This window comes from Lotus japonicus, chromosome 4 (genome assembly GCF_012489685.1).
Source record: "Lotus japonicus ecotype B-129 chromosome 4, LjGifu_v1.2".
NCBI lineage: Eukaryota > Viridiplantae > Streptophyta > Magnoliopsida > Fabales > Fabaceae > Lotus > Lotus japonicus.
In genome coordinates this window covers 71,932,851-71,951,567 of record NC_080044.1, presented here as the reverse complement: position 1 = coordinate 71,951,567, position 18,717 = coordinate 71,932,851, and the positions used below count along the sequence as shown (strand labels likewise).

Sequence of the window (18,717 nt, the reverse complement as noted above, 5' to 3'; positions counted from 1 at the left end):
TAAATAAAATTATGATTCATAAATAGTAAAATAGACTACTCACTTATAAATATTGATTTATTAATAATAATAGACTAATTTTATATTTTCATCTTCTATTATTTAAAAATTATGTATCTACTTATATAATAATTTAAATATAAAGTATTTTTGAAATAATAATATTTTTAATTTGGTTGATTTTTATTGTTTATCACGTGTCACAACTAAGTGAAAACCATTGATTACAAATATTGATTTTTTAATAGTAATAGATTAATTTTCTATTTTCATCTCCTATTATTTAAAACTACTTATAAATTATTCTTAATTTCAAAATTAATTTATATTTAAATTATAAATTTATAATTTAAATATAAAGTACTTTTGAAATAATAATATTCTTAATTTAGTTAATTTTTATTGTTAATTATCACGTGTCACGACTAAATGAAAACCAATTGGTTAACTGTATAATTTTATTTAAAATATATGTTATCTTCAAAACAATAAAATAGGCTAATTAATAAAATTTAAACTAATTGTATTTATTTTAAAATATAGACTATTCATGAAAATGTAAAGAAATTAAATTTAATAGAATGAATAATTTTTAAATATATTTTATATTCAAATATAAATCTGATACTTTTTTCCTTATCATATCCTGTCATTATCATGTGCATCTCAAACACAGGATATGATAAGAGTCTATCCTGCTCTTATCATATCATGTTCACATATCATATCCTATCATATCCTATCCTGACCACCAAACGGGCCCTTAGTGTTTTGGTGATGAATAGGTTAGGGGCACGCGAACTTGTAGAATTTACAATGTGGAGCGATTTGCGTAGAGGAAAACGTGCATTTGGGCAGCCCCAACGCTTGCACAAATCGGCACAATGCATGTTAATTTTAAAAGTTGTCTAAATAACTCATGCGAATTATTAACTCACAATTCAATGGACCAATGAGATTTTTATAAAAAAATTAATAAATAAAATATAGAAATTATCATCAACTTATCTTTAATATAATTAGACAATGGATTATTATCCGATGAAGCAAAAAAAAGATCTTTAATATAATTAGACAATGGATTATTATCCGATGAAGCAAAAAAAAGACGATAGATTATTTAACTCAAATTTTTTCATTAGTCATTTACACAAATCTCCTATTTTAAAGCTAAAGTTAAATCATGTAAAACAACTTTATGTGAGTAAAGTCTGAATAAGTAATTATTCTGAGAAAAAACTATGTCAATCTACACCTGTTATAAATCCCTTTAAACCGGGGCACATAAACCTCAATCCCATAAGTTCAGATCCCAGTTGCTTCTTGCAATTTCCAAGGCACATGACGATAAACCACTGGCCTTCAAAACAGCTGCAAAGATGGAACGGAACACTCAAGGGATTGAATTAACAATTACTGGGTCTGCCAATTAGGTGCAATCAAGAACCTTTCATAAATGCTAATGCTATGTGACTGCACTTCAATATGACAAGATCTACAACCTATATTCAATTCAATCTCAATCCCCGGGACCACCTCTGCTCCAACCATGTTCCTATTAAGGAACCTTTTGCTAATAATCACACAGATTGTTCATAAACTATAAACAACACAGGGTTGATGGAAAAAATATCATTACAATCTTATTACTTTGCATATGAGCTCAATAGCATTATTACACATCATCACATATATGAGTGATTCTAGATATTCCCAAACATGTGTATGCATGTGAATAGTGATTTTCAAATTAAAAATTACATGTCTTTGGCATAACATCATAATGTGAAGTACAGAAAGGTAGCAGGAAAAAAAAATTACAACGAATGTCACAATTAAACTAGCCACGTGAGGACAGAGAATATATTGAGATTCACTTTCTTCTCCAATTTTTCCCTCTTTCCAAAGACTTCACCATGCCCTGCCATAAAAGGATCTCTGTATAGAGTAATAAGTACTCCATAGCTGATTATCAGAACTTCATATTAACAACAAGCAAGTATCCACAAAGGAAAGTATCTACTGGAATTGAGAGAACTTGAGGAGAACTAAAAAGTATTAGATTACTAATCAAAGAAAAATTAAGACCAACCCTCAACATAAACATAGTAATCAGTAATTAACAGCATACTAATAATGTGTATAAACTAAGCTTAAACCTCAAATGGTTTTTCTTTTTTCCTTTCCTTCTAGCTTCTTGCAGCAAGCAAAGATGGTATAGCAGATAAATTTGGAGTAGCATTCTTATCATTTGCATCTCTAATAATGTCTCTCTTATTGTCTTTAGAAGAGTTTTTGCTGCTAAAAGCTCTCATTGGACTAGCAAATGCCCAACCCCAGCTCCTTCCTCTGCCTCCATGAGAGAGTGCTACAGCCGTTGATTTCCCACTATTCATAGCAGCAGCATCATCAGCAGAGGAAGAAACCCAGTAAGAGGAAGAAGATGAAGATGATGAAGACGAAGTCATCATGAACCCACTGAATAGCCCCCCACAGCGAACCCTCTCCTTCATGCAACGGTGGTTGTGGTGGTGGTTTTCCCCTGTTTTGGTTTTACCTTCACGTTGTGACTCCACCCTCCTGAGAGTGCAATCTCCAAACCCAGTTGAGATTCTTTCAAAGAAATCACCAGAGAAGCTCCTGCTACCACAGCCAACAGATCTGGATCTCGAAACCTTGCGCTCAAAAGAAGAAACAGAAGCAGAGGCAGAGGCAGAACTGTTATTATCCTCTTCCACAACAATGTCACTCTTTCTCCCCAAAGAAGAACCAGAACAGCATTTTTCTTTGAGTTTTGAGGCAGTAGAAGCAAAACCAGTTGCTGCTGAGGTGTTAATGGCTAAGATCCTTGGGTTTGGGGTGCTTCCATGGTTACTGTCCCTGAAGCTCTTGGAATTCAGCTTCTTGTTGCTTGAAGAAACAGAGGATTTTGAAGAAAGGTAGAGAAAGGACCAAAAACCGTGTCTCTTCCTGGGACTGAAATCAACTGTGTCATCCTCTGCATCAATCAAGGAGTGGCGTCTTCTAGGTGTGGCGGTGGATTTGCTGCGCTTGAGAATGATCTTGTCAGAAGCAGAGGTTGCGCCTGAAACAGAGGCACCTAAAACAGAGGAGCCAGAAACAGAGGAACCTGAAACAGAGGAACCTTTCTTCTTCTTCTTCTTGGCTAAGAGAAAAGGAAGGCGAGTCCTCCGTGAGTAATAGTCATGGCGATTGTGACGGCTATCACTGACATCAGTGAGGGCAAGAGAAGAAGAAGAGGAAGAAAAAACAGGTGGTGCTGCAGAGGTTGCTGCTGCAGCAGTGATGGAAACAGAGGATACAACATTGGATCTGAAAGAAGGTGAAGAAGGAGAAGAGGAAGGAGCAGGGAGAGGGAGTGGGAGAGAGGAAGAAACAAGCTTGCCAAGCTTCTCTTGAAGGCAAAGAGCACAGATCCCACCTGGGTTGTTGTTTCTGAAAGGATGGTCAATGCATTGCATGCCATCACCCATGTCATGATCCTCAACTCTTCCTCCTCCTCCTCCTTTGATTCCTTCCATGTGGATCATTCCAAATCTAATCCAAAAGCTTCTTTTCTTTCTTTTTTTGTTGCTGATTTGCAAATGGTGGGTTGAACTTGGTGACAGAGTAGTAGAGTAGCTAGATTTGCTGCTTTTTGTAATAGATTGTGTTGTACTTTTTGTAATAGTGCCTTGAATGAATGGTATATGGTTTTCACCCAACACTCCCCAAAAGAAAAGAGAGGCAGGGAAAGGTGGATGGATGGGGTTAGAGAAGGAAACAAGTTAGGGTCAGAGGGAGTAATTGAGTGGAAGATGAAAAGGAGAAGAGAAAAAGGAAATGAGGAGAAGAAAATGGCAGCATTGAAAACAATGAAGAGAGTTGTGTAGGGTAGTGGAAGAGAGGAAGAGAGAGAGAGAGAGGGAGAGTTCCAAGGAGCACGTGGATCCCTGACTTGGTAATGTATTAAAAACAGTGAAAGAGACAAGCGAGGGTTTGCTATGAATCAATATTTAATATAGTTAACTTGATATCAGACCTAACTCCATTTATGTATCTTGCTGAGTGAGTGAGTGAGTGAGTGTGTGAGTGAATGAGTGAGGGAGGCCACAACAGAAACAGGGGAATCTATAAAAAGACAGTCTTAGCTGCAGAATTTGCAGTGCTATTTTCTTAGTTTTTGAGACCCTTTGTCGTGAGAATTGGAAGAACAAAAACCTTCCCTCTGCCCAGATTCCTTCTCAGGTTCTATGCAATATGCATTGCAATTTCCTATCTCGAACCATGCCTATTCTTCACTCCTTATGAAAAAGCTTTCAAGTTTCAACTATATACTAGCACCTTTCACTTTTCAGTTTGCAAAATAGTGTGTGTTTGGTTTTAAGTGGACAAGTAAAACAAGGATCCTTGAATCTAAAATCAACTATTTATTGCTCCTGAAAATGTGAATTTAATTTGGGATGAGTTTTCCAAACATCTTTCAAAAAAAAAATTTGTTTTCCAAACATGCCTATAAGGTAAATTTGGACTTGCAAAATAAATTTGATTTGATGTGAATTTGTTGTAATGTTATTTATGTCTATATATTTTAATTTAAAAAGTAATTTGTGTATTAATTAAAAACACTTTTACATGTGTGTAATTACCAAAAAATGCAACAAATGAGTAGAGCTGTGGCTATGTCACAAAATAATTCAAACGGGTTCGGCTAATTTTTGAGTTGGGTTAAGATAAATATGAGTTTAAAAGTGTAATTGAGTTTGGTCAATTGACTTTTAAAATTGTCAAACATGATGACATAACGTTAGGTGTGAGGAAAATTGAGTCTGACTAGCCCTCTCAACGAAAAATCAAACATAGCGTAAAATGCTTAGATTGTGTTTGTTTAAGAGTTTCTTTGATTTCTAGTGAAAATCACTTTCAACTGACATATTTAGTTTTTCAATATCGTCTGAACAAAGTTGTTGGATTGAAAAAAATCACATTCCCATTAAATCCAATGGAAATGAGGGTAACAAATGTGGTTTTTTTGGTAACTCTGTCGTGCTTGAGCTCGAGGAACCTGCGATGACACTTTAACATTTAAGTTAGGAAAGTGGATGATAAACAAGATAAATGGTGAAAGAGTATGTAATTTGTGGTTTATTGACCACCGCTTTTATAAGGTAGGGTTTGGGGTTCGAGATTAGAGAGTATGATGTTCGATTTCTTGTTATGATGAGTGTGAGGTACTTTGATTATCTGACACGTCTTGTGCGCACCGCAGATCGAATGAAAGGTAGAGAACTTACTTGCTATGTCAACTTTTTTAGCACTGTGATCAAATGACTATAATTAATCTAAAAAAATTAATTTATTAAATTAAAGAATTTATAATAATTTATTAACCGGAGATCGAAACAGCAAATAATCTGAACTCTTGCCACACGGGGCCTCTTTGTAAGTCCATTTTAGTGACCATTGTTCATGCGCTGCTCCTTTGCCTAAAGGTCCAACCAATCTATATTGCTTAAGAATGTATTTATGTTTAATAGATATTTCTCCTCTCATTGTAGCCTAATGTGTCTACTACATACACATCAAAAGGTTTCTTAAGGAAGGACAATTATTCTACTTGAACGTGCAATGTCCAAAATTTTGTGTTAAGGGCATGGAAGCTGCCTATGTATACCACAAGCAGCATTGAATGTGTGATAAAACTTTGTTGGAAAGAAACAAACTAGTGAATAGAATGGGGGGCTTTTTTACCCAAACAATGTAGTTATTTCTTTTGAAATTACCAAATTGTCTCAGATTTTGAAAAAAATTATCAAATTTGGTTGTCATACAAAGACTATGGTTAAGAGTGTTGAGTGTCAGTGACAGTGATGAGAGTGGATGATATCATGTGGTAGAAGCAAACGGTGAAACATGAACATGGTAAGTAATCCATGAATTTACAGACCACACACAAACTAAAATAGAAGTTAATAAAAAGTATTTGGTGTTTGATATGTACCTTGACCCAAATCAAAGTATGGTACCCAAAATGAGATAATTCAATAATAAAGAAGCATGTACAAGTTATAATTTTGATGTTATTTTATCGTAGTGATGCAACGCTTCATTCTTAGAGACATGAGATTTGTAGGTTGTGTTTTTTTAGACTTTGTTCGTCCGTCAACCATGGTCATTTTGCGCGCGTCTCAACTATCATCGTTCATCTCTACAACTAAACCATTTTTCATTAAAAAATAAATTTCATGAGATGAAATTAATTGAATAGTAAAATGAAATGCGAAAATGTAAAATTTATCTAAAATAATATAATAATCATCTATTAAATTACTCAATGTGGGTATCATACCCAAAATATTTTATGGGTACAACAGAATTTACTAAAGTATTTTTATCATTAAACGTGGATTTTTCAAACAATTAGGCAATAAATTTACATTTTAAATATACTAATAATATAGTAAAGTCTTATATTTTACACGTTATTATTATTAAATAAATTTACATTGATTCAATAAATTAAGTAAATCTCACTCTCCAATAAATATGAATTTCATCATGCATATATATGTAATGTATGCTTGGATACTCAGTTGTGGCTTACTATTGGATATGAACACTCATTTTGAGATAAAAAAATGAGTAAACTCTTTTTAATATAAATTTATGTGAATGTATTTTTTATATATGTTAACTCAACTAATATCTAAACGCATACTAAATTTAAAAGTATACACTAAATAATTAGCAAGAATTCGCAGTTGTTTGTTTGTTGTGAGAATCCCGGGTGAAGCCAGTTGGAAATGTGGTTAGACTTCTAAGAGGGACCATCTTCAGTTTCTTTGTTCCCGGCCCCAATTACTAGATGGAATAGTTTGAACTCTCTTCTCTTCTTTTCACTTTATTTGATTCTTATGTTGTCTTCCCAAATCCACATCACATTTGATTGCAAGCTTACTCTCCCTCGTGTCATGGTCCCCATATGGATTTTTATTTTTTTCATTAATCTTTTATAGCTTCTTCACTTTAGCATTCACACCTTAAAAAAAAAACCACATTTATTTTCCACCGAAACAATCTTATAATTTGTTCAAGTTAGGTAAGATTTCAATAATGATAAAACTCTCTACCAATATTAATGTAACTATATTTATATTGATATTGACTCGAGCTCAAAATTTCTATTTGAACTAAAATAACTATGTGCTAATTAATTTACGTGGTTGAGTGGTCCATAATCTCAAGTATCTCAGGAGTAATTTTATTAGGTTTATGCAATTTTTTTATTTGACATTACGTTTAGTCGTTTACTACAATATAGGTTAGGAACCTAAAAGGTTAAGATAATATATCATCATTTAGGACAAATCATTAATAGTTTTTCACGTTGATGTTTGGTCTTAGCAGGTCCAGGTTGTAACTAATATAGCTCGACACGCTGGTTTGATAGGACAGGTTGCATCAAAACTTGTCTACAATAAGAGAAAGAAAGAAGGAAATTTTCTTCCTTTATAATGCATAGAATTATAAGGTACTTTGAAGGCCAACACTATATGTTATTCCAAAGGGAGATATATAGTGTTGTTCTCTAGTGATTTTAACACTTGTTGAGGACAATAAACAAGTGCAAAAGAACAGATTAGGGGAACAATATGCTTCAGATCAAATAACTGGAACCGCAAAATGTTTTGAGGCAATGTTTAGTACACGTCCAAAACAGATATTGATCCGGGTTAGCTAATTTCATAAATTGTATAACAGTTTTATGTATACCATAACAATAACAACACTCATATACATTTGTTCTTATCTATCTTTCTTTTTGTTATATCACATCATATAGCATATTTATTACATTCTCTCCTCTTTTTCTATAACTAGATGTCTACACACAAAAATGATATAGGAGTCTATTGTATTGAAACTATAGAATTGATTGAAATCAGAAAAACCATCTATTGTATTGACCATATAAGTATATATATACAGAACTTGAGTCACGTCAATCAGCTGAATCACTAGTAAGTTAGTTAAGCTAGAAAATAACAAACTAACTAACTTAACTAATTCAATTGATCTATCTAACTTATAATTATGTACAACCGAAAAGTAACTCTCATTCTAACTATACGTCATATTCTTATACTCCCCTCAAGTTGGGAGATAGATATCTAAAATTCCCAACTTGGAAATCATATCTTTGAAGTTTGGAGCTGATAAAGAATTAGTTGACAAATCAGCAAGCTGGAATTGGAGCTGAACATAAAGTAGGCGAATGAAATTGGAAACCACATGTTCTCAGACGAAATGAACATCAAGATCAACATGTTTTGACCTCTCATGAGATGTGAGATTTGAGGTAGATGCAATAGCTGAAACATTATGATGAGAATAGACTATTACAAAATCAATATGTAAGTGTAAGTGTTGTGAGGAACTGCTTCAACCATAACAACTCAGAACAAACACAAGCTAAAGCTCGATACTTGATCGGCCTCAGCTAAAAGTCTAGCAACCGCGGTTTGCTTAGTAAAGGTTCTCCAAGGAAAACACAAAAACCGCGGTTTGCTTAGTAAAGCTTCTCCAAGGAAAACACAAAAACCAGTGGTAGGTTTTCTAGTGGTGAGACAACCACCTTCTATACCAATAAATCAAAATTACGTTGAAAAAATAGTCAAGTAAAAAAACCATAGTAGGGGGAAAAGATGAATGAGCACTTGTATAATTGAATTGATTGTGTCTATAAATTAAGGGTGACCACGCTGAAAGCGCAAGTATAGGAACCACTTGTACCTTAAGGGAACAATGGCATTAAAAGTTTACCCTTAAATGCAACAAAAGAAACATGCATTTCATTTACACATGTTTGTTGGCTCTTGCCAAGTTAATTAACCTGCACAACACCATCACACTTCGTGAGGTAGATTTCAACTCGAGCACAAAACAGCTCTCAAGATATCCTTTGGCTCTTTCCTCTAATAATTTTTTGAGTAAATTTGCTGTTGAAATTGGTAAATAACACACTCTTACAGAAAAACTCAGCTATTTAAACAAATGAGGGACTCACTGCATGGACACATAATCCAAAGTTATTAAGATGATTCACTCACACTATCACCAGTTTAAACTATGATCATATCAGAGTTACATATTTTGGCTGTCCCACAATGTACCTTAGAGAGCAACTAAGGAGAATCACATAATGTGAAGAAATAGTAAACAGCGATCGTTGCTAAATAATCATGGAACAGCATAATTATTGACTCAATTGGATGATTGAATCAGTGAACCCACACTCCAAAATATGGAATTATTGTAGTGATCTCTCAGCTTAACATGCTTACTTATTGAATTATTATCAATATCATTCGCTACATACTTGCCTGTAGTGTCAACAATCAATTATCTCAAAAGCTTAAGCTCTTGGATGAAGACTCTTAAATGATACTCTAGTCATAAAATTTCTGATAACATGTTAAGAACCAACTTATCCAAAAGTTTAAGCTATTGGGTGAAGATGTAGCACTGGAGTAGTAAATTTACGAGGAACATAGAAAGAAGAAATTATACTCCACTCCATCAACACCACCTACAACCACGATAACCCATTCATTTAAAGCCAACCCTACATTTCCATCATTGATGCTAAAACAATAAACACAAACGAGGGCTGTAAGGGAAGAAACCCAAATACCTGATCCTATAGTACTTTTATTTTGACCAAATAATTCTCCTGTGCTCAAATATTCTGACATCATACATTATTTAGATCTTTCTCAAGTCTCAAGTCTCAACTATATTCTATTATTGGAAAGGAGAAATAACGGGGGAAAGGAAAATTGAATCAAGTAAAAAACATATAATGAGCTCTTTGGATTCTACAGCCGTGACTTAGCTTGCTCCACCGGGGCACTCTGCAATAGAACAACATAAATTCCATTAGAGGGCAACAAAAATTGCAAGAGACAGTTTACTAGTCTAGTACAATCATTTGATACTAGGATTGAGCTTGTTTTGAGACCGACCCAGAGCACTTATTAAAGTTTCTCTACTAAAAAATCCAATAGATGAGCTTCAATAAGTGCTCTTTGCCCAACATCCAAACGAGCTCAATGAGACAAATTAAGCCTTGTTTTCAGAGGGTTTTGGTCAACATGAATTCTAACAGCTAAGAGTTAAAGCAGCTAACAAATAAAAAGTTGGCTATTATGGCCTTTTATTCTAATCAATACTATATAATGATAGTACCATGCATAGTTGTAAAGACAAATTCCATAAGAAGATCTTGATTTTCTGGGTACTAGTGCTATGTGTTAGTAAAGTGCTCATTGGATCTGAAAGTTACCTTTTACTATCTATCTTAAGTTAAAAATAAATGAGCCTAATATCCCAGTAAGAGAGAGAAACGCGCTAAGATTACTCACCAGAGGAATCCCTTTGGCAGCTCTTGCAGCCAAGTAAGCACAAGGCTTGAAGAATTCTCCATACAGCTCTGACCATTTCTCCAATCTTGAATATATGTATTTGGATCCAAGAGAATCAGCCCAGAATATGATACCTCCCCTGATGAAATCAATGCAAAAATTTAGAACAAGTACAAAGTTTTGCGAAATATGCCAAATAATTTACCAAGACAAACCTGTAAGGTGGAAAACCCATGCCCATGATGCCAGATATATCAAGATCTGCTGCTTTGACCGCGATACCTTCATCAAGGACTCGACAAGCCTCATTCACCACAGGAAAGAAGATCATCTCTATAATGTCCTTTTCTTGTAACTTAACAAGCTGTCCAGGTTCAGGTCCACAATGTCAGATCCAGTGGAACTTAACAAAATATTAAATTTTGTTTCCTCCCTGACCAATAAAAATGGAATGAATTATGAGGGACAAAAAATCAACCTTAGGATCAACGGAAGCACCCGAAGTGCTCCTAGCCTTCTCAATATAGTTCTTCAATTCAGGATCAGGACTAGGTTTGCGTTTATCATCATACAAATAAAACCCTTTGCGAGTTGTTTCACCTGTTAGAAAAAATTTGAACAAAGATTGTCAGACACTTGTCTAGAATTAACACACCAGAGCTTTTAATTTTATGTAGTTAAATTACACAGTTATCTCATCAGATATCAAACTAATACAGGTTTTATCTTTACCAGCTCTCTTATCCTCTTGCAAAAGTGGAATAAGCATTGATTTATAAGTTCGCTCAGGAAAATTCTGAACAAATTGTGTGCCGGTTGCAATCGCCACGCCAAAACCGACAAGGTCACACAATCTGCATCAGTAAATTTGACAAATTAGACCCCTCAAGAAGTCGTTGAGCATATATATCAGACTCAAAACCTTATCCAAGTTTTGATACCTGAAAGGCCCCATGGGCATCCCGAATTTTGTTATTACTTTATCAATTTGATAAACATCTGCACCACGTTCAACAAGAAAGAGAGCTGCTTGCGTGTATGGGAAGAAAATCCGATTAACAGCAAATCCTGTACAGTTTCCAACCACTACCGGAGTTTTTTTTATCTTCTTTGAAATATCTAGCAAGTCAACTATTATTTGGGGAGAAGTCTGCTTGGTTCGTACAATTTCCAGAAGTGGCATAACATGTGCAGGACTGCAGAAGTACAAGACAAGCGTTTTTAGTTCGAAGGATACTGCAAAGGAAGAAACAGTTTCAAAATACAATATACCACCTAAAGAAATGGGCTCCAATAATTCTATCTTGAGATTTGGTCTTCTCTCCAATCAGGTCCAAGTCAATTGTGGAAGTGTTACTGGCCAGTATACAATGAGGTGGACAATACTTTTCAAGATCAGCAAAGATCTGTTGCTTTAAGGAAACATTCTCAATAACAGCCTGTCCAAACATAAAATCAAAAACTAACAGTTCATAATTGCCAAAGCTTTGGACGTGCAACCCTGATACGGATGACTGTTAATGAGCAAATTTAATTCAGAGTTCATTAATGCACCTCTATCACCATGTCCACATCTCTGAAGCTTTCATAGTCAAGGGAACCTTTGACAAGAGAGAAGGTCTTTTCAAATTTTTCCTGGGTCATTTTACCTTTCTTAACGCGGCTGTTTAAATTCGCTGCACAAACAGGAAAAACTCTACATGAGAACAGCATCACTTATTTCTTAATTAAAGAAGTGTGATTAGTGACTAGTGCAAGCTAACTTAAAGAATTAGTTCTCACCTTTAATCCTATTGATACCAGCATCCAAGAACTTTTGATTTACTTCTTTCAATATGACAGGATAGTTACTAAGAATTAAAGCTGTTGCTATTCCAGAGCCCATTAGACCTCCACCAAGGATGGCAACCTTTTTCACATGCCTTGGAATTAGACCACGATCAGTAACCCCAGGTACCTGTTCATGCCAAGAGGTATAGGAAAATTCATATTTATAGAAGTCATTACTCAGCATCAGCCTAATGCACGCTCCACAACCTTATTTGTTGCTATATTTTCTTTTAAGAGAAATGTATTAAGAAAAAAAACAAAACCTCAAGCCAGGAAATAGTACTTTCAAATTCAAGATATGCATTTAGGCACAGATCCCAGATGGGTCAGTATTCGCAAATTTCAATATCTGAAACTGTATACAGAATTACATAGACAGTTCACCAGGCCAAAGCATCGCAATCGTTGAGTTCAAAACTAAATATTTTGGTCAAATCACAACGCAAAAGCTGTATGGATAGATCTTGTTAAGCTATAATTACTCTAGTAAATCTAACTTCTCAAATAATCTCAACTTTACCTGAAACAACATTTCAGTCTTCAACGTTAACTATCATAAAATTTTGAAAGGTACTTAGCAGAACATAAAGGCTATATTTAGTCTTTGGCCATTACTATTCTATATAGACAGCCCACTTGGGCTTAGCAGCTATAGAGGTCATAGGCTTAGTCCTTTATTCCCTACATTCTGGCACTTGAGAGTAACCAGTAAGCACAGCTCAATACGAAGCCAAGCTGAAGACCTGAAAAAATTGGAAGAACAAACTAGCACTGTGGCTTAGTTGGGAAACTAAGCTCCATATGGGCGGACCTTACCTGCGGGGCAGGGATTTGCAAACCACACGAAGCACCTTATGGCTAGGCTAAGCCGACATTCAAGCAGAGATAAGTTCCACACCCAAAGGGTGAAGGAACACCCCACATTATTATTTAAATTTCAAATATATAAATGACAGAAATTAGAGAAAAGAGGGTGGAAGTGTAGTTCTTGCAGAACTTCCACTAAATTCAATAAAACACTCACAAATTAGGCTCACTTCTAAGGAGAAGTTATGTATGGTTTTTAGCTAGATTACAAATGCTTCCTTTTTTAATAACTCTTGCAGCCATGCAAAGACATCTCCTCACTCAAAGGTAAAGAAATAGAGGTAAGATTAAGACATGAAACTTCAGCAAACCTTAGTTGTTCCTCTTTGAGCAAAAAAAATGTGAACTAAGCTTTTGCAAGTATCAGACCGCACCAATTCTTCAAATGCTTCAGCTTCCTTCAAGCACCAAACACAAAGTCATACACATTTCTGCAAACAGTAATATGAAGGGGGGAAAGTATACTGGAGACAGATGAGAACCTTCCAGAGTCCTTCACGGGGACCAGAAATTATTCCTGCTTCAATAACATCAATGCAAACCAAAGGATGCTTGAGGTTAGGAGCCTGTTTTCGAGCCTGAGCTCGGGCAAATTTCAATATCTCTCTTGCTTCCCCAAGTGGTTCTATTTTGTCAGTCTTGTAAAGACTAGCCATCCATGGTCGTCGACGGTCCACAATATCCAGGGCCCACTGCCGCGCAGTGTTGACCAACTCAGCAGGTGATACCAAAGCATCCACTAGCCCCAAACTAAAAGCTTCCTCCCCTTTAACTGGCTTTGAAGTCTTAATTTGTTAACAAAAAGTAAAATCAGCCAGTGGTGAAGAAATTAATTGAAAATCACAAGCCAAACACACTAAAGCGACAACTCAAAAAAAAAAAACATAAAAAGTAAAGTGTCATTCTACTCAAAGTGGAGAACTGAACCAAAAAATTGCAAATTTCCTGTCTAATGATATTTAAACATAGAACAGTTGATATGTTGTTTGTCGATCACTTGAATTTGGGCACATCAGCTTTTCAGTTCAGTTCTTCATATTGAGCAGAATATCAAAGTTATTAAAAAGAAGTATAGAACGTAGCATACCAACATCATCTCAAGCGCCTTTGCCAGACCAACAAGACGAGGAAGTCGCTGTGTTCCTAAAACAGTTTACAACTCAAGGTTAACAGCACTAAAGGGAAAAAAAAAGGAGTAACAATTCGCTGTCGCTCATGGTCTGACTTCTCTCTGTTTTTTCAACCAATTCTAGCCCTACCTAACATAAGAGTTAAATTAAGGTATCAAATCAAGACTCTGGTCTGAATTTTCACTTAAGTTAGCTTAATTAATCAACTTATTAAAAGCATGTTTATAAGATTTAAGCTTCAAACAGATCTCCTCTGTAACACACGACACTTAACAACGTCTAATAACAGTGGTTACTGATATGTTTACCAAACAGGAAATAATAAGAAAGTCATGCATATAGAGATGCATAGAAAATAGGTAATGAATTCATCGAAGGTAATCATGATATGCAGATCAGAACAAATTCAAAGGGAGGCTATGTTCATGGAAGTATAGTAATGAGTAATGACAGCATAGCAATGATAGGCAGAAGAGCCCAAGCCAAGAGGTGATGATACCCTGGCTCCCAAAAACTACAATTGAAATCAGCATTCAAGACGTGCCACTTCTTGTAGAAAGCATTCCCTAATAAACCAATCAAATACGCATTCTCTCTCTCTAACTGACTCTTCCCCAATGAGATGGTGTGTTATCGTGGAAGGGGAACATCCATAAACTATTTCAAATGGAGGAAAAGTGAAAGGCAGTATTATACCAAAACTCAGACCAAGAGTCCAAGACAACCACAGAATCCAATATCTAGGTTTTTTACAGTTGAAACACCTAAGATAAGTCCTAGGCAGCCTCCTTCGCAAGTGTTCAGCAATGTTCTTGGCAGTAAACTGTAAAAGGATGTTTGACTGGAATGAAGTCTGCTTATTTGGGCAATCAGCCCTTTCGAGTCGAAGGCTCTGTGGCTTGTGAATAACTTGTTGATGACCTAGTAATAACAGCTCCAACTCCTCTTGTTTATCCTTTAAAGTCTTTAGTATCTCATTAGATCCAACCTGAGGATACCTCCATTCTCCTTCTTCTGTTTGCAAAGCCTGTTATAATGCTGCAGCGACCTGTTTCTCACCCATTTGTTATCGCTTCAGTGTCAAAATCTTCCCATTCAGTTGGAAACTATTATTTTTCTCATTCCGAAATGAAGATGTTTCTCCTAGAGTCTTTGGCCCCTTACCCTGAGAACTGGATTGATATCTCCTAATTCTAGGATGTAGGCATTTACTTGAAATTTATTCCAATCGATGATGATCACCAGCTGTTACATTTTTCTTGGGTAAATAAAACAGTTACTCCCATCCCCTAGGCTGATGGAAAAAATCTTGGTTTGACCAACTCCTTAGTAATTAAGCCGTGGCTAACCCCACTGTCAATAAGCAGTAATATTGGAAAGCCTTCGATTCTTATAGTTTTGGAGTTCGCTATGTCTCAAGTATCTACGCTTCCAGCATCCACCATACAAGAAACCATATCTCACTCCCCATGGTCTATACTCACCTCTTCTACTAATAGAGCCCCTAAAGGCGTATCAACTTCCTCTCCCTGCCATGTAAGTAGTTCAAGGCGCAGATCGGGGCATTGGTGCATTGGGCTATAGGAAGCCCACTCTTGAAACACAACAACTTTTTCCTATGATTTCCTTCACCATAATATCAAGGTGTCTTCTGGCCAAAAACCACTCTGAGGAACCCTGATATTGACTAGATACCAACCCATATTTGGGATTGCATGCACTAAGCTATGATCTCCCTCAACCCACAACGAGAGCCCCAATTGATAAGAACAAATTCAGAGAGAGATTATATTGGTGGAAATATAGTAATGAAGTAAAAATAAGAGTAGATGCTCACGCCAAAAGGTGATGATACCCTGGCTCCAGAAACGACAGTTGAAATCAGTATTTACAATGTACCCCATCCTAGTGTGAAGTATATCAGTGGACAGCATTCCCTAATAACTAACCAAATACTCATTTTCTCTCTATAATTGACTCCCCCGATCCCCCCTTCTCTCATATACTCTGATACACACCTTCCGTCTGGCTATTGCTGTGCCTTGCATTTAGGCCTACGTCAGTAGGACCAGGTTTATTTTCTTGGCTTGATTTCAGAACCTTGACCCAGCCTCATCCATTATTCTATCACATGCATACCAAAAAGTTCACAGGAATTTTTCATATTTACTTTAGTACGTAACTATGTATGATGCATGCACCAGAAAAATACTTCTCCTTACCATTAGACATACCGTTGGTAAAATAAAATAAATGATGCTTGAGTAAATTTTTCATTTCAGTTTCTTCTTTATTTCTTCTCAAGTACTCAATATAAATTCATACACAGAATATATGTAAACTTGATGAAAAATAGAGAGGAATTAGTTCAATTTATTACCTCCAAATCCAGGAATTATTCCAAGCTGAAGTTCAGGTAAACCTAGTTGAGCAGTTGAAGTTGATAACCGTGTGTTGCACGCCTATAGAGAAAGCACTGCTAAATATTTTGTAGAAAACACAGACAAAAGTTTCTTTCTGTAAAGAGTTAGTAGTTCATACCATTGCAACCTCTAAGCCCCCACCCAAGGCGAGGCCATCAATGGCAGCAACTGAGGGCTTCTTTGCCGCTGAAAAATGAAGAGAACAGATTCAGCATAGCACAAAAGGACAGATGAATTACAAGTAAAGAATTTGGTGAAAGTCAAAGTACCTTCAATTGTATCAGTGATGATATCTATCGATACCCAACCAGGCTTTTGACGCTCTACATGATGGTAAGGGAAAGAGTCAGATAATGAGTATGAACTTAACTATAACAAAAAGACCACTCCTTCCAAAAAATTAATTGAAAGTACCTTTTGACTGTTGAACACCACCAAATGCACTAATATCAAAACCTCCAGAAAACTTTCCCTTTGCACCTAATAAAGTAACATAAGATTCATCAATCATGCTGCAGTTATAATCCAGTTGGCCAAGAATTATCATTTGTAAAGCCCAAAACTAGCTTAATGTTTCATTTTCTTTTCCCTCTTTATCTTCTCAATAGATCATCTTAGTTCTTTACAGTTTGAAACTTCAGTGTTTATCACAATGTCACAATCATATCATAGGAGTTAGTCTAGTTAAGGACGACTAATCTTGAAGGCATGAAAGATTTCAATGTAGTTGATGTTGGAATAAAAGGATTCGTGAAAAACACACTGATTTTTTAGGCGGGTCAAAGACTTCTCGATTCAGTCAAGGATAAATATTTCATTAGATATATAAGATACTAGCTACCGAAGTTTCCACTTGGTCATTGCTCAAGTGGTCATGGAGGATTTGGATAAAAGATTACAGGCTCAAGTGGTGGTTATCTATCACATTCTCCTTTTCTCATTTCAAAAGTTTTAGATTTACAATAGCAAAGTTTAACCTGGAACAAAACAAGTTCTCGGTTAGAATATGTTTGATTTCTATTTCCATTTTTTCTTTTCAATTTTCACTATTAAACCTCCACCTTGTTTTCACTTCGTTTCATATACTGTTTTCATTACAAAACTTTAAAAACAGGGGAAAAAATGAAAATAAGGTGACAGTTTTATAATTAAAATTGAAAATTCAAATAGAAACCAAATAGACCCTAATCATCACCAATCTATGGCATGACTTTCGACATCAAATCCTATCTAATAGCCAAGTCTATCTCATTAAATTGAACAAACTTAAGTGTCATCCCTTCCAAATTAGTTGTATAAGCTGTTCAATTGAAAAGCGCAGTGCAATACCTGTAACAACAATTGCCTTGACATCATCTCTCTGTATAGCCTGGTCAAAACTCTCCTTCAAACTGCGCAATACTGGAGAGACAGAGAGAGATAAATGAGCAACATAAGATAATTTTAACTAATAGAAACTAGAAAGTAACCTATGAAGAAAATAGAGTGAGATTCAACTCCACAACATCTGTTATCCACTGTCATCCATCTCATTCATCAAATAATAGCAGCACACATAACATAAGTGTAGATGAAAATTCAGAAACAAAAATGCTGGAATCAACCCAATGGTATCACTATTATATCATCAAGTTCAAGATCAAGAGAAAATTATATATATATATACACACACACACACACAATCTGGGGCATGATCAAAACAGCATAAAAAAATCAAAAATAGAAACTTTTGAATAAACAAAATAATGGGCATGCGATGAAAGGAGCAAAGAGGGAAAATGGAAGCAGGGAAATGAAACGGTGATAGTACCATCAAAGGAAAGAGAATTGACAGGAGGGTTGATGATGGTGATGATGGCAACCCCATCGGGTCCAACCTCCATGAGCGTGCGTCCTTTGGTAGCCATTAGGAATGAGAATGGAATGGAAGAATGTGAAGAAAGAATGAAGATGCGATCGTTTCGGGAGAAGGAAGAGGAGGTGTCGTAAACGTTCTGTTCTGTTCTAAGTGACTTTGTAAACAAAACTTAGCTCCAAATTCAG

General features: G+C 35.6%; 2 protein-coding genes across 2 annotated transcripts; both read right to left on the bottom strand.

Annotated features, from left to right (window-relative positions):
• Positions 1–1,617: 1,617 nt before the first annotated feature.
• On the bottom strand, positions 1,618–3,964 carry LOC130713676 (suppressor protein SRP40). The gene has a single exon (XM_057563463.1). The coding sequence runs from the start codon at positions 3,549–3,551 to the stop codon at positions 2,190–2,192; it is 1,362 nt and encodes a 453-aa protein (XP_057419446.1). The 5' UTR covers positions 3,552–3,964; the 3' UTR covers positions 1,618–2,189.
• Positions 3,965–9,671: 5,707 nt separating this feature from the next.
• LOC130711589 (peroxisomal fatty acid beta-oxidation multifunctional protein MFP2) lies at positions 9,672–18,717 on the bottom strand. The gene is made up of 18 exons (XM_057561267.1): positions 18,485–18,717; positions 18,004–18,075; positions 17,089–17,154; positions 16,944–16,997; positions 16,793–16,860; positions 16,632–16,713; positions 14,209–14,264; positions 13,604–13,906; positions 13,433–13,519; positions 12,207–12,381; positions 11,979–12,100; positions 11,700–11,863; positions 11,366–11,620; positions 11,157–11,278; positions 10,903–11,024; positions 10,640–10,788; positions 10,425–10,563; positions 9,672–9,914 (listed from the first exon to the last, which is right to left on the bottom strand). The coding sequence occupies exons 1-18, from the start codon at positions 18,579–18,581 to the stop codon at positions 9,879–9,881; spliced, it is 2,169 nt and encodes a 722-aa protein (XP_057417250.1). The 5' UTR covers positions 18,582–18,717; the 3' UTR covers positions 9,672–9,878.